This window comes from Mastacembelus armatus, chromosome 4 (genome assembly GCF_900324485.2).
Source record: "Mastacembelus armatus chromosome 4, fMasArm1.2, whole genome shotgun sequence".
NCBI classification, from domain to species: Eukaryota; Metazoa; Chordata; class Actinopteri; order Synbranchiformes; family Mastacembelidae; genus Mastacembelus; species Mastacembelus armatus.
Window position 1 is genome coordinate 7469615 of NC_046636.1, and position 14639 is coordinate 7484253.

The following is a 14639-nucleotide window of genomic DNA, read 5'->3' on the forward strand; positions in this document are numbered from 1 at the left end:
CTCACAAAGCTGCAAATGTATTAGCTGCCTCTTTTTCTTTTGTCTTGGGAATGGCAAGTAGTGGAAGTGTGTTTGTGTGTGTGTGGGATGGTAGTTGTGGAGGTGCTGGGGGGCCTTACTGTACTAAGAAACTGTGGAAGAACAACCCCCTTTGCGCCATTCCTGTTTAGATATCCCAATGGTATAGAGCCCAGTCAAGGACGAGGGTGGGAAGCAGAAACAGAACTTCAGATGCCTAAGAGTTACCAGTAATACAGGTATGATGTAGGAAACTGAAAACAGACTAACAGATGAGGAAAAGGAGATTGTGAGTTGCATATCTTGTATAGCAGTCTTTTTCTTTGGTTAGAACTGAAAGAGGTTTTGGAACAGTAACACCGTTGAGCTTAGTTGATTCACAAAATACACACAAAAAAAAAACATAACACATTTGTGGATTTTTCTATAAATATATATTTTCAGATATTGGTATCTGAGAACTTCTAGCTAAAATGAAGCTAATGCAAGCTTTTGACAGAGTAGTCAGATTATACTGAGTAATGGAGTCCAGAAAGACATGCTTCAAATAAAATGTTATTTTTTTTATTTAGCAGTAAATTTAATTGTGTTCAAATCTGTGGTATTGCGGTGGAGGCTAAAATGTCATACAGGGATATCTCATAACTATGACTAAAACTGTTTGCATGGCTAGGTACCACTAATTCTACATGTAAATCTGCATAAAGTCAACTCTATCCATGGTGTCCAAGAAGAAAACCATTACTCATCAAACCACAAAAACTGCATGATTAAACTTTCCCAAAGAACATGAAAGGAAGCCTGATGATATTGGCAGCACATTCTTTGGTCAAATGAAACCCAAATAAATTTGTTTAGATCCAACTGAGTCCACTGTGTTTGGCAATGACCTGGTCAGGGCTAACTCAGGGACTGCACGGTGCTGACCGTGACACACAGAAATGTAGGTTGTGCTGATAATGTGCTGCATGAGTGCAAAAGGGCTAGGGAAGATGACATTTATAGCCGACACTACTGTTCCCAAATACTAAATGAAAAAAATGACTCCCAGTCTCAAGAAGGAGAGGAATTTTCCAACATGACAATGAGTCCAAACTCACACTGCAAAAACCACACAAACGTTTTAAAAGAAGAAAACTATGACCTGGCCAAGTATGTCCCTGACTTGAATCCAATAAAACACCTCTGGAGTATTTTAAAGCTGAAGGTAGAGCAACAAAACCTCCTCCAGAAAAGAGCAGCTGGAAAGAATCATCTGTGAAGGATGGCAGAACATTTCTTCACAGCTTTGGGCAAGGCTGGTATTATCCATGTGAGTCCCTCATCAAAAATAAAGATGGATATGCAGAATATGTAAAAATTCAAATCTCACTAATAAAGATTGTACTGACTTTTGTTGCAGCTCAGTCACCTTTAAAATACTCCAAAGGTGATCTTAAAGATGGAGTTCTCAGTGTAATTAGATGGATAAGTAAATCTATATTAATATAATTGACCTCATTTTTCTGATCTTTTGAGTAAAAATGAAGATTGTGTTAAATGGACATCATTTGTAATTGTTTTACTTTAGTTATATAGAACAGGCAAGCAGTCGCTTTTTGTTGTATACAGTATATATAGAACATGTTTCGTGTTTCTATATGACATACTCACATATAAATACATCAGTTCCCAATGGGCCTGTATGAGATCAGTTTCTGCAGCCCTTCAACTGTCACTCATACACGGATACCTGATGTGGGCGGGGCTGTGACAACTCTCAAATCTGGCAAGTCAAATGTTTTTATTTGCAGGGAAAGCGAGTGCTGGGGTATGTGCGCACGTGTGTGTCTGTTTCGGTTTGAATGCCATATGCAGTGTGCCAAGGAGGGCTCTCTGGAACATATTGGTGTGCGTAGATAGTGGTTAATAATAGTAGCAAATGCATACAGCGATGGCAGCTCTGATGTGTGTGACAGTTTTACAGCCGCGTGCGCCATGACACAGTCACACACACATGTAAACACGTGCACACTCCCACAGTAGAGACGGCGACAGAGACCTCCTCTGCCACCAGGCCCTCAGTCTTTGTTGAGTTCTCAATTTTATCACAGATCCTGATAAGTAAAAACAGCCACTTCCCACCCACCCTGCCTCCCCCCCAGTATGCTGCATATGTGGGCACATGCGTGCGCACACACACACACACACACACACACACACAAGCGAACATATAGCAGAGTCAAACTCAGCCACCCACACATACACACAGAAATATACATGCTTTGCCACCTTCTCACATTGGAAGTCCTTGAAGCAGGCAGACACACATATACATCATACACTAAGATGCTAAAACGCATTCACACCCCCCCCACCCTCCCTTCCGTCATTGCTCATAGATGCTGTTGCTTGTCTCTGTAGTGATGGCTGGTGTCATGCTGGGGTGGAAACTTTGAGTTTTGATAAGGAGGGGCAGAAGGGGATCAGTGTCTGCTCCCCACAGCGAGGTCTTAGCAACAGTAGGCAGTGAGAGTAGAAGCCCAACCTGTCGTCCGGATCAGTTTCTGAAGTAGGCAGTGACAGAGAGATGGTGGTGAGCAGCATCACTCTCAGCTCTGATCAGAAAAACGAAACAGACCTCGGGCTCAGTGGCCGAGCTTGGCAGGCAAACGAAAGAGAAAGATACAGTGAGAGAGGCCAGAGCATAGCAGAGAGCCACCCAGACTCCAGGATTAGTCTCTGAGTTTGGCAGAGGCTGGTCAGAGCTGAGAGAGGTAGCAGAAAGACAGACAGCAAAAAGGAACTGGTGCCTGGCGTCTGTTCTGGGCCAGGTTAGTGGCCAGCGAGAAGAGGAGACAGAGCAACATACAAACCGGGGACCCAGTGCTCGTGGCTGTGTGGCTGGTCTGGAGTGGCTTACCCATATGGTGCTCTGCTCTGTTCCTGCTCCCTGTCTAAATCCATATGCCGCTGGTGGAAAGGTGCCCCCCTCTCCACTCCCCTCCCCTCCCCTCCCACCTCTCTTCAAGAGCATGCAGACCCTCACCCTCCCTGAACTCCCCCGCTAACCCACAAGGGAGGTGTTGGGAGGTAAAACCCTGAAGGCTTGTCTCCCCCCATTCTTGCCTCTTAACCCCTCAGAGCTGCTTAGCCCATTGTCACTACAATCTGCCACCATAGCCTTAGTGTTGTGTGTCCCCTCTCTCTCTCCCTTTCTCTCTTTCTCTCTCTCTCACCCTTTATCTTTTCATCTCCCTTTGGCACCCAATAATCGATTAACTTATTAACTGCTAATTATTCAAGCTGTGGATTGAGGATGCCTCCCTATCCATGGAAAAAAAGGGAACCTTTCCTCTCTGTTCTGCCAAATGAAGTGATTTATATTGCCCATTCATTTGGATTAAGTGCATTTAGGCTGCAGTGTTTGGGATGTGAGGACTTTGTCAGATTGCTATCAGCAGCGTTTAACATTAATCCTCTTTCTGTTGATCCAGTTGATAGCACCTACTTGGTAGAAGCCCAAGAGATCTTTATATTGAAATACACAGTTGTTATTTGTTTTTCATGTGATGTGTGTTCCGCTAAAAGGGTGTGTATGTGTCTCTCTGTTCTGGTTTCTCAGGAGGTCCTTCAGACAATACCAAAGTTCTGCTTTCCTTTTGACGTGGAAAGGTACGATTCCTCTTGATGATGTCTGTGTTGTCCATCATACACTTGTGTTAAGAGGAACTGTAAAATTGCTATCACTCATACTGTCACATGACGATTTATTGACTGTCACAGTTTAATGATGTGTGTTTATTATTGTGCTCATGGGTGCGATTGCAGGTGGCTTTTTCTGTCTTAAAACCTGGCAACTTCTACGATTTCCTCCACCTATATCTGTAAAATCAACACAGCTGTTCACAAAATATCTCCAAAAATATAAATGCTGTGATGGTGAGGTCACACTAATAATGATGATAATGATACCAAGCGTAGGAGCATGCTGGTGAGGTCGTCACTGTGTTTGCTTCTACATAATATAAGTCCAGTCAGGCCAGCTACTCACAGAAAAGTACCAGCTTCTTGTTTTCAGCATGGAAAGTGACATGTTAAATTCCCATCGTAAATACAGTCGGTGGAAAGGAAGGGATTTACTGTCTTTTACTGAAGCTGAGCTGCTGCCATCTAGTGGTTTAGGGATATACTGAGTGTCTCTGGAATTCACCTTGGAATTAGAAAATCTTTTCCAGTTTTCAAGAAGCCATAATGGAAAGATGTGACATCATATTTGGACTTTGACTTGAAATAAACTCATGGTAGGATTACACTGTGAAAATAGTTTGTTTCTCATCTAGCTAGTCCCAATTGTTTTTTGTATGGTATTTTAAATTTCAATAGCTTCATACAGTATATTTACTATTGTATTCATTTCACTGTTAAGCTCACATGTGTTTTGATCATCTTTGAGTGTGTGTCCTTTCTGTCTGGTTCCAGGGTATCCCAGAATCAGGTGGGGCAGAATTTTACCTTTGTTCTGACAGACATCGATAGCAAACAGAGGTTTGGTTTCTGTCGACTCACTCAAGGCTGCCGGGTCTGCTTATGTCTGCTCAGGTACTGTAACACCCTCACATGTTCTCTTGAACTGAAGACTGAGTCACACTGCAACCTTTTAAGATATAATGCACTTATTTTTTTTTTTTAAACAATGAACATATCTAACCTCAGTAAATTAAAACACATGACAGGAGAGAGACATCGGGATATGCTGGAAATTAGGCTGCACAAATCCAAACATTTTAAACTATTTCACAATTTAGTATGTGGAAGTATGAGGAATGAGACTTGTTCAAACACCACTGTCTTTATTTACTTGTTCAAATAACTGGGGCCTGGTCTAATTTCATAGTATCTATGGATCATTCTCAGAACCGTTTTTTTTAATAACAGCATTTATTTCTCAAGTGTGATGAAGAAAAAATTAATTTACCAGATCTTAGAACTGAACACAGATTTTTGAGAGATCGTTTTCATTCATTGTCACACTTCACACTGAGCTGCACTACGCCAGAATAACAAATTTATATTCTCATCTGCCCACACAAATATGTTAGTGATGTGCCTATAATTATCCAAAAGTTTAGCAGTTTTTGATATTTGATAGGTGGATTTATCCTATCACAGCGTACATAAACGAGGACACCAAACCCAGCAAAGCAGCATTTTCTTTGCATAATTACTCTCCAACAAAGGCTATTATCATTTAATTCCCATGTAATTGCATGTTGACACAATGTTTTTACAGATGTAATTACCTTACCATTACAAATAAGGAGCACTCCAGTGTTAATCTCAGTGGACATGCTTATGCACTTTAGAATAAACACCAAAAATGTACAAAATAAATCAGTTTTTAATGAATGTATTAAGTATTTTAACAAACTGCAAACTGGAAAAGGACCACAAACCTTTTCTTTTTTTTCTCTAAAGAAGCACTTCTGTGAGTGCAGCTTCTGTATGTGTTGGTTGTGTGTGGCTGTTGATGGGCAGTCGTGGGTTTGTCGCTGCCCTGATGAGCTGCTGTGAAGAACAGTGTCCCTCCTCCCTACACCACCCACCCTTCCCGGCCAGCTTCCATGGCCTTTGTTTTTCTTTTCACTCTCCGTCTCTCCTTTCTCTCTCTCTTTCGCTCTCTCTCTCCCCCTTTTCTCCTCGTTAATCGGCTACTGCCACAGTGCGACAGCAAAGACGCTTGGCCCATAATTATGCATGAAGCTTCACTGCCAATTAGCAGAGACTCCCCTGTCCCTCTCGCTGAGTTAGACATGCTAATTCATTTGACATATGATGTATAAAATTCATTATGCATTCTGAGTAGTTTGCATGGCTTGCTTCATTTATAACAAAATAATGTATAGAAAGTTTGTTTTTTTTTCATTTAAAATTGTTTCTCTGCTCCCCAGTTACGTTCTTCTTTCTTTCTTTTACCCTGATCTTTTTCCTCTTCTTATCTAAAATAGCCCCACTGTGCTGGGACAAGAGAAGTGAAAATAGTCTAAAGCATAAAAAACATTTAGAGGTCTCAACAAAAACAAACAAGAGAAATGTGTAAATTAAGCATTCAATGGTAATGAATGGTATTTGGTATTAAAATGTATTTTTTTGTTTATAATACTTTAAGCTGCTTTTTATTCCAACTTATTAGTAATGCAAGACAGTATTAAAGAAATTGCTTCTGTTATAAAATTTGTAACCATAGAGGAATGGAAAGAGCACAGATAAAGTGCAATAAATTGTTTAGGAATTATCTGGTTACAATTTAAAGCAGGAATATCCAGGCCCACTTGTTTATATTCATTTAAACTTTTATTTCCATTGGATATAAAATACAAGTAATTAAACCAGTTTGTGTCTGTCTGATTGTTGAAGTACTGGGACCATAAAATTGTCACCTCTGCTTACGGGAGGAAATGCCTTAATGAGTGGGACAGTTTTATGTGGACAGCCCTTTGTAGTCTCATTGCTAAAACTGTGGCTGAGAGGGCCAAGGTAAGGAAAGGCCCCTCCACTCAAGAAAAAACAAAACACAAAAGACATTAAATTATTATTATATATTTTATAGTGTTATTCCCCATCTTGCACATTACATTGCAGGATTTCCTTTTAAATGTTATTAAGAGATGAATAATTTTGATTTTCCCAGGTCTATTTAATGGCTGAGACTTTAGGATGCATTTCAGGCCCTGTGTTGCTCTGGTTAGTGGTCACTAATAGGGTCGCCGGAGGACGTTTCCTTCCCTGTACTTAACCCTTAACACGAGAAAGTAAAGGCGTAATGAAATCTTCCACTGAGCCGTCTATAAAATGTACAGTGAGTTATGATTACAGGTGCCCGTGCATTAAAGAAGATTTAAGCCCCACCTAAGAAACGAGTAAATGTCGTGCTTAACACCTAACGGGTACTTTATAGCAACAAAAAGGGCTGAAACTAGTGCTCCAGTGTTAAGGTTCAAACTGAAGTTTATAGATAATCTAGGAGTATGTGTGTCAACAATATTTGGGGATTTTTATTAATGTTTAGTTTTATTTCGTCCTAGGTTCTTCTTGTGGATATATACAATGCATGTGAAAACAAATGTTGAACAACTCATGTCACCTACATTGATTTGTGGCGGTTTGTGTGAGATCCTATTCATAATCACATAATTATGAGTTTCAAAGGCACTTTCATGGCCCTGTCTTCTATTAGATATTTCTGTGCTGTTAGGTGGTCTGAGACTGGGATGGAGAGCATGACGGGCGGTGAGTGGGCCGCAGATTAACTGGTTCATTCTTTGAGTGCATGGCACTTTGAGAAGACATGTGTTTAAAACGGCAGGAGAGATTGCGGGGCCCCCACGCACTGAGCACTCCAGTGATGGATGCTTCTCTTTCTATCGGAGGATTTGCGAAGCACAAACAGATCTGAGCAATGAGCTGTGACGAGTAGGAGTATCTCTCTAAGCTTTCCAAACTTTAACTTTACATCAACAGAAAGAGCAGAGCAGGGGGAGGGGATAAATAGAACAAAACAATAAATCTTTAAGCTATATTCATTCGGTTGCATTTGAATAAAACACAAAAACCCGATAATTATTGTGGGAAGAAATGATAAGAATATTGATAATTTGTGGTTGGCTTTCTTCACCAACAATCATTTGTGGTCCTCTGAAACAAAGGATTTACAGCACCTTGGTGCAGGAGTGTAATGACTGTGAGATCTGTGGGGCCTGGTTGCAGCTTGAGAGTCTTATTTACATCCCCTTCAGCTGTGAGAAATGAAGGATTAATGTCCAGAAGCCAGGCTTTTTAAACACGAGACATACAGGAGGCAGATAATACGAAATATATACGTAAAAATACGAAATATCAGTCATTATATCAGACTGAACTTTATGTGTGATGGTTAAAAGTAAACTGACCCTATATGGAGATATTTGTGTTGCGTGTTGTTTGATGTGGCAGAAATGTGTCTTCAGATTGATATCCAGTCAGTATGTGAATTAACATACGTGTGCTTGAGTTTAGTCTGTCCTGCGAGACTGACCTGATTGCAGTAAATCTTCATGCAGACGTCAAAATATTGGCATGTTAAGAGGCTCATTGTTTCAGACTGATGGTCACTCAGCCTCTCTTGATTGGTGCGCTTGGCTGCACTTCTCCAGGAACCCAGGCTGTCATTGGCCCCTTGCGGATTTAGCGATATGAAAATTTGCATTAGGTTCACTTTATTGTTTTCTTGTTGTCAGTTAATTCCAGTCTACAGAGCAGCCAGTGACCCATGCCCTGGAAACTCCTCAGTCTCCAGCCAATTGCCTGAGAAGGACTTCTTTGGCTTATTAACTCACATGCTAAAAATTCTATGCTTGTTAATGTTGTTGTATGATGGTTAAATGTTATTATATGGAAATTTAGATTTAAGCTGTGCGTCAGATTTTTAATTTAAACGAAATTGTACTTTAAATTAAATCTATTAAAGACTATGTTCTCTTAATGACATTAACAATTACTCAACCAGTTCAATGATCAACTATGAGTCCACTTTTGATTGGCTCATTTGGCCACTAATTTCTTTTTTAGCCTCTGCATCCAGGCAGGTTAATGAACCATTAATGGGAGTTTCTGTTTATTTAATCTCAATGCTAGGTCCTTACCCAGAATCATTATTCATGTAATGTTCGACACTGCATTTTAAAACCCCAAACTGAATAAAAATTCAAAACCTTGATAGGACACCATGTTTTTATTATTTGATTGCATAACATTAAACGAACTGAGCCCTCACAGCTTTTATGCCAAAAGAAAATGTTGGCTATCTTCCACCTCGAAAGCAAATCGACTTAGCCAAGAATATGTCAACTTTCTAAAGAAAGCCATGCTGCAGATGCTTTTAGCTTATGGTGGGTGTACTTAGTGATTAGCTTTAACACAAACTGCAGTATAAATTATTTTTGAGCTTGTTAATTAATTTATTTATTTTACATTATTTACATAAGGTAACGATTTTTTTTTAATATGTGAAGGGCATAAAATGAAGCAGAGAGGGGCAGGAGGAGGAGGTGGAGGATGGGGGGAAGGTGGGAGGCATCTTGGGCTGCATTTTTGTTAAGCCTTTGCATCTGGGAGCAGCATGCTTGTTGTCTGCATCACATGAAAGCTATGGCATTTTTTGTTAAAGTATATAGAGTCCATTGTTTTTTTTTTTCCCTTTTTCTCATTGTCTATGGGCTTAAAGAGCAGACATGGCTGGAATTCATAGCATCTGGAGGGCTCTTGGTATGAAGAATGCCATAATAAGGACTAGATAGATTTTTTTAAATTTTTTTTTTTTTTTGGTAACCAATGGCTCTGCGCTTTAGCGTAGCCATAGCTGTTCAATGTCCTGTGTACATTTGTCACACTAAGCCTCAGGTCACTGACATTAGCCAGTACATGCACCCAGTAATATTCCAGGACTATAATTACAAACTTCCTGCTGTTCAACTTTTGCAGTGTCAAGCAGATGGTGAAATTATTTATAGACATTATGATGAAAATGTGTTATGACACACACAGGAGACTGAATCCCTCTGTTTTAACATCTAGCAGGAATGAATGAATAACTTCTGCACATACAAAATGTTAATATACTGTCTACCTTTGTTTCTTCCAGTTATCTACCATGGTTTGAAATTTACTACAAGCTGCTAAATACCCTGGCAGACTACCTAATGAAACAACAGGTAATTTTGGACATTTACTACTTGCATGATTTAGAATTTTATGTACATTAAGTGCTTTGCAGGAACATAATATGACAACAAGACATGTTAGTGTGATTTGATTGAGAAACAAGCACACAGTTTAGTGCTTCTGAGACTGTGCTGTGGTACGATATTTTCCTCCATTCTCTTCTTGTTGTGCATGCTGCATGTTGTCTTTTGTGTGCAAGTTTTGTTCGGCGTCTTGGGCTCGACTTGGCTCCTGTTGTTAGCAGCAACAATGTTGACATTTCACAGACCAAACACTGATCTGACACTGGAAGTTATTCCTGATGATTTACTGGAAAACAAACCGTTAAAAAAAAAAAAAAAAAAAACCCCAAAAAAAACATACACACACAGACACTCACACACCAACCAACATATACACGTACACAGAAATGCTGGCACTTCACAAAAGTCTTTTCCCCTGAATGTTCACTGCATTGTACTAGCAAAGGGAGGGGAATGTAAAATATGCAACAAAATGGGGAGATGAGCAGCATCTAGCACAGAGGGTGTAGGTGATGTTCCCATGTTTAGACTGAAGAGAGAAGAAGAAGGAGGGAGGGAGACAGAGCAAGGGAGAGGTGCTGAGAGCTTTGGGACCGCTTTCCGTTGTCATGTAGTCACTGCTTTGTCCAAGATGCTTTGAGAGCAGTGATCAGGATAAAGACTCTTCCTAAAGTTCAACATTTAACATGCACACACATTTCTGTGGCTGAAAGGAATTACGTAGGATAATCTAATGTAGAGACAAGCATTGTGTGTGCTTCAGGAGGAGTAAGAGAGAGACAGAAGGATTGCTGAAAATCCTGGGTGACTTAAGTGTTAGTGTGCATGATTTGGTTTCTATTTACCCCGCTGTCCGTTCCAGGCGAGAGGGAAATGTTGACAGACGAGGGAAGACAGAAGAGCGATGAGGGTTTAAGGCGAGGGGTAAATGAACTGTTTCCCCAGGCCGTGTTGCTGACCATGCGTGTGAGCATTGAGCCTCTCATGACAGGAGGCTGTTCGATTGCACACACCCCAGCACCCCTCCCTCCCATTTCCTTCTCTGTGCTGTATTTTGCCACCCATTCCTCTTGATTTTCTATTTCTCTCTGGCTCGCTTGCACACACGCACACACACACACACACACACACACACACACACACACACACACACACACACACACACACACACAAATACATACATACGTGCGCATTTCCTCAAACAAGCAGTGGCTCGTAACCAAAACAAAGTTCTCTGAGAGGGCAGGAGATATAGAATCTAAACAAACAACAATGCTTGACCTCTGTGTTCACAGTAGTTAGTTTAGTTTAAGGACACGTTGCAAAGTGCTTCTGAAGGCCCATGTCTTTGGAACAGGGATTAATTACTGACAGCCCACTCTAGGCCGTAAATCAGTGCGACTGGATAATAAGCGTCTGCAGCCCTACACTCAGCCGTCTCTTAGCGTCACCATTGCTAGCTAAACATGTGTCAGTTGGATGTTTTGAAGGCCTTCAGGCCTCGCTGCAGGACTGCCCTCTGGTCTGCAGCAGCGCCTGTCCTAGCACTGTTGTTAAGATTGACACATAACTCGAGACATCAACAAAACAAGTAAGCAAAATGTATGTGTCCTATGTTTTTCTGTTTATTATCTTTTGTTGTTTGTTTCTCTCCCTCAGGAAAATGACTTGAATGACATGCTGAATTCTCTCTATGATCTGCCTGTGCCAAAGCCCTTCACGCCAGTCAGCCTGAGTGTGGTAGGTACAGATCTCATATTCCCCCTTATCAGAGGCAAGACAGCTGAGAGTAGAGACAGAAAGACAGAGGGAGGGACAGGTAGGTTACTGTAATAATGTGTTACTTCATGAAGCACATTGGAGAGAAGAATACAGTAGAAGACGGTAACATTTGGCTCAAGTATCAGGGAAAGAGGAAGGAATAATGAGAACTAAAATAACATTGACACAAAGAAGAAAGGAGGAGACAAAGATTGCATGAAAACAGGCAGAAAGAAAATGGAGACAGTCAAAACAAGGTGATATTGACAAAGTATAGGCTGAGATGGAGGAGATTAATGAGGTAATAGAAAGGTAGACAAAGAATGGAGAGCACAAGTACGTTAAGATACACTGGGTAGCAACAGAGGGACACCGATGGCCCGGGACTGACACTGTTTGGTAACAAGAAGTGGCGATAACAGGTTTTTGTGTGATAAGCCTGAGCTGGACATGTTTAAACTTGAAGGTTCCTTTCACAACTCATCATGTCTCCCACTTATCAAAAACCGAAATGGCTTAATGAGCCCAGGTCCCTCAAAGTCAGCATGTGTTTGTGTTAAATCTGACACAATCTCTTCTTGTGTGTTTCCAGCTCATACATAAAACACTCTTAAGCAGTTTTTGCTCCCCTAGGTCTGGCCTGTGTAAGTAGAATATAATGGTTTTCAATGACACTGCTAAACTCGTGTTTTGCTCATTAATATATCTTTTTTGAGTTGCTCCTTATTGTAATGAAATCAAAAGAGTTTCAGTTTTAGCCTTTGTCCATGAGGACTGCTCTTTCTTTCTTTTTTTTTTTTTTTTTTGGACCAATTAAACAAGCTACTCTGAGTCTGCTGCAGTGTAGGTCTCAGAAGGATACACATCTAATTACACAGATGAATATACAGCATAACAAGAACAATATGAAGTAATCAATACATCTTTATGAAGGTTAACAAGGTCAGTAAGATTCTTGGTGATTTATTTTTTCTTTGTCAGTTTTTTTTTATTTTTTTTTTATCAACTCTCTATGTGAAGAAAACCTTTTCATCTGAATCTCAGAGCTTCATTGGAAAAGAAGCCCTGGAGAACAGAGGTGATAGCTTCATCTCATTTCTGGAGAAGCCACTAGTTTGATATTTAATTGATGAAGCAGAATTATTCCCTAAAAGAATGTTTTTTTATTTTATCATGCCAGCCAAGAAAGAAGAAGGATCATTGTCCCCTTTCATGTGTGAACTCTGTTTTGCTCTCTCTCCTTCTCTCATTGTGCAAGAATGAGCAGTTGTATATTGCCACTGGGCAAGTACTGAGAGATCGGCGAAGCAAGGAGCCGGTGAGTGGAGGCGAATGAGTGAACAGCAGAAACGGGAGGAGGGAAGGAGGCTGCTGTGAAATATGAAACCGCTGCTGTACTAATCACATGGGAGCCACGGCTTTCCAAATTGGCCAAATAAGCTGCGCTATCTTTTTGAATATAACAAAAACAAACTATCCTGGGCCTTGGTGTATGTTTCTTCTCTTCTGGAAAACAATCAAACTTTGTTAATGATTAATGCCATTCCACTCTGCTGTATTCTGTCTCTGAATATCAAAAGTTTTTTTCCCCCCTATCTTTATGTTTAAAGCAAAGGCAATTGTGCTCAAAAAATCTCCTTGATGCCTTTCCAGTTAACCCACTTTTAATGTTTTTATGTAAAGATGTCTTCGAAAGAACAAAAAAAAAAAAAAAAAGAAAAGCAGATTAGCACGTAAACAGCCAATGAAAGCCTGGGTTGTGTTGAGGGGCATGTGATGATCACAATACCATGAATTTGTAGACCAATGGGGAAACATTATTCAGCAGACAAAAAAAAAAAAAAAACAATGCTTAGAGATTTACTGTACTCTGTGTATGGGCCTCAAATGTATTTCCCAAGTCCCTAATCACAATTTACTTTTTTGGTTCATTTAGGTTTAATTATCCTCCTATTGGTCTCCTTTTCACTGGGTTTTTGAATAGATTTACTGAAGATTACTATGAAACAAAGATGTTTAACAGCACTTATTAGCACTGCAAGATACTTATTATTAGATGATTAAAAAGGTAGCTAATATAGTTTCATGAAAAAGCTCAAATTAGTATTCCGCAACACAGGCAAAATGAGTAGGTTTTACGGTGAAAAGCCTAATCTCAGTAAATTTGCAAGCATAATCTTTTTCATCTGAATTTTGTGGTGAAACTTCTCAATTATTAATCATATATGTAATATACAATATAAAAAAACACACAGCTAACTAATGTTTGTAGCATCTTGTGGGTATTTGTGTAGTAGCAGTGGTGATTTTACAGTAAACCAATGGCTGCAGTGTTAGCTAAGCCTTCTTGGTTCTACGGCATAACAACAACTAATGTTGCTCTAATAGAAAATATTGTAGCATAGCACATCAAAATTCACATTGCACATTAGTCCAGGGCAGGTTCTGTCTTGTTTATGGGTAAAGCACACTTTATTTCTAACATAAGAACCTACATATTAAACTTATTTAGCCTGTTGCTGTTGGAAACAGGGTCCAAATTCTTACACTGCGTGCATACTCAGCTGTTTTCCTAACTCTTTAGTGCTGAATGTAGAAGAGTACTTAGACCGCTTTTGTTGTCAAAAAATAATAACTATAGGATGTATAAGTTATAAGGTAGCTATGCAACATATGCATAAAAATATAGCTGCAGTAATACAAACATTTAAACAAATTCGCTTACTATGAAGAATGGTGTGCAGGAGTTAACAAATTGTATGCTCATGCCTATATATCTTTTGGTCAGGGGAAAAAAGCTCCATATTGGTTCCAGCTTAGTGTTTGTTTATGCTCCATCTTTATCTCCACTAAGCTTCTAAGCTTCACTCGACTACAACAATGACCCTCCTGTGGGAATATCACAATTGTTTATCCATGATAATTGTTTTCACATTTATTACACTTAATATACACGCACTTATGGAGTGTAATATATCAGTTGTTTTACATTAACTAATCATTCCAATGTGAGCTACACACAGAAAATGACGTGTTGCCATTTCTTTTAAATTGTCACTGTCCCCCTAAGACTACTTTGCATCAGTCTTTTTACTGGTG

The 14639-nt window shown here is 39.8% G+C and overlaps 1 protein-coding gene across 2 annotated transcripts in view; it reads left to right on the plus strand.

Moving 5' to 3' along the window:
* dennd1b (DENN/MADD domain containing 1B) overlaps nucleotides 1-14639 on the plus strand; it is a 99934-nt gene that overhangs the window by 34790 nt on the left and 50505 nt on the right. The window contains exons 4-8 of one of the 2 annotated variants that reach the window (XM_026323163.1): nucleotides 3623-3672; nucleotides 4480-4599; nucleotides 9677-9746; nucleotides 11439-11519; nucleotides 12799-12858. In XM_026323163.1, coding sequence (XP_026178948.1) covers nucleotides 3623-3672; nucleotides 4480-4599; nucleotides 9677-9746; nucleotides 11439-11519; nucleotides 12799-12858 — 381 coding nt within the window. The remainder of the gene's footprint in view (nucleotides 1-3622; nucleotides 3673-4479; nucleotides 4600-9676; nucleotides 9747-11438; nucleotides 11520-12798; nucleotides 12859-14639) is intronic. The other variant, XM_026323164.1, reaches the window with a different exon arrangement.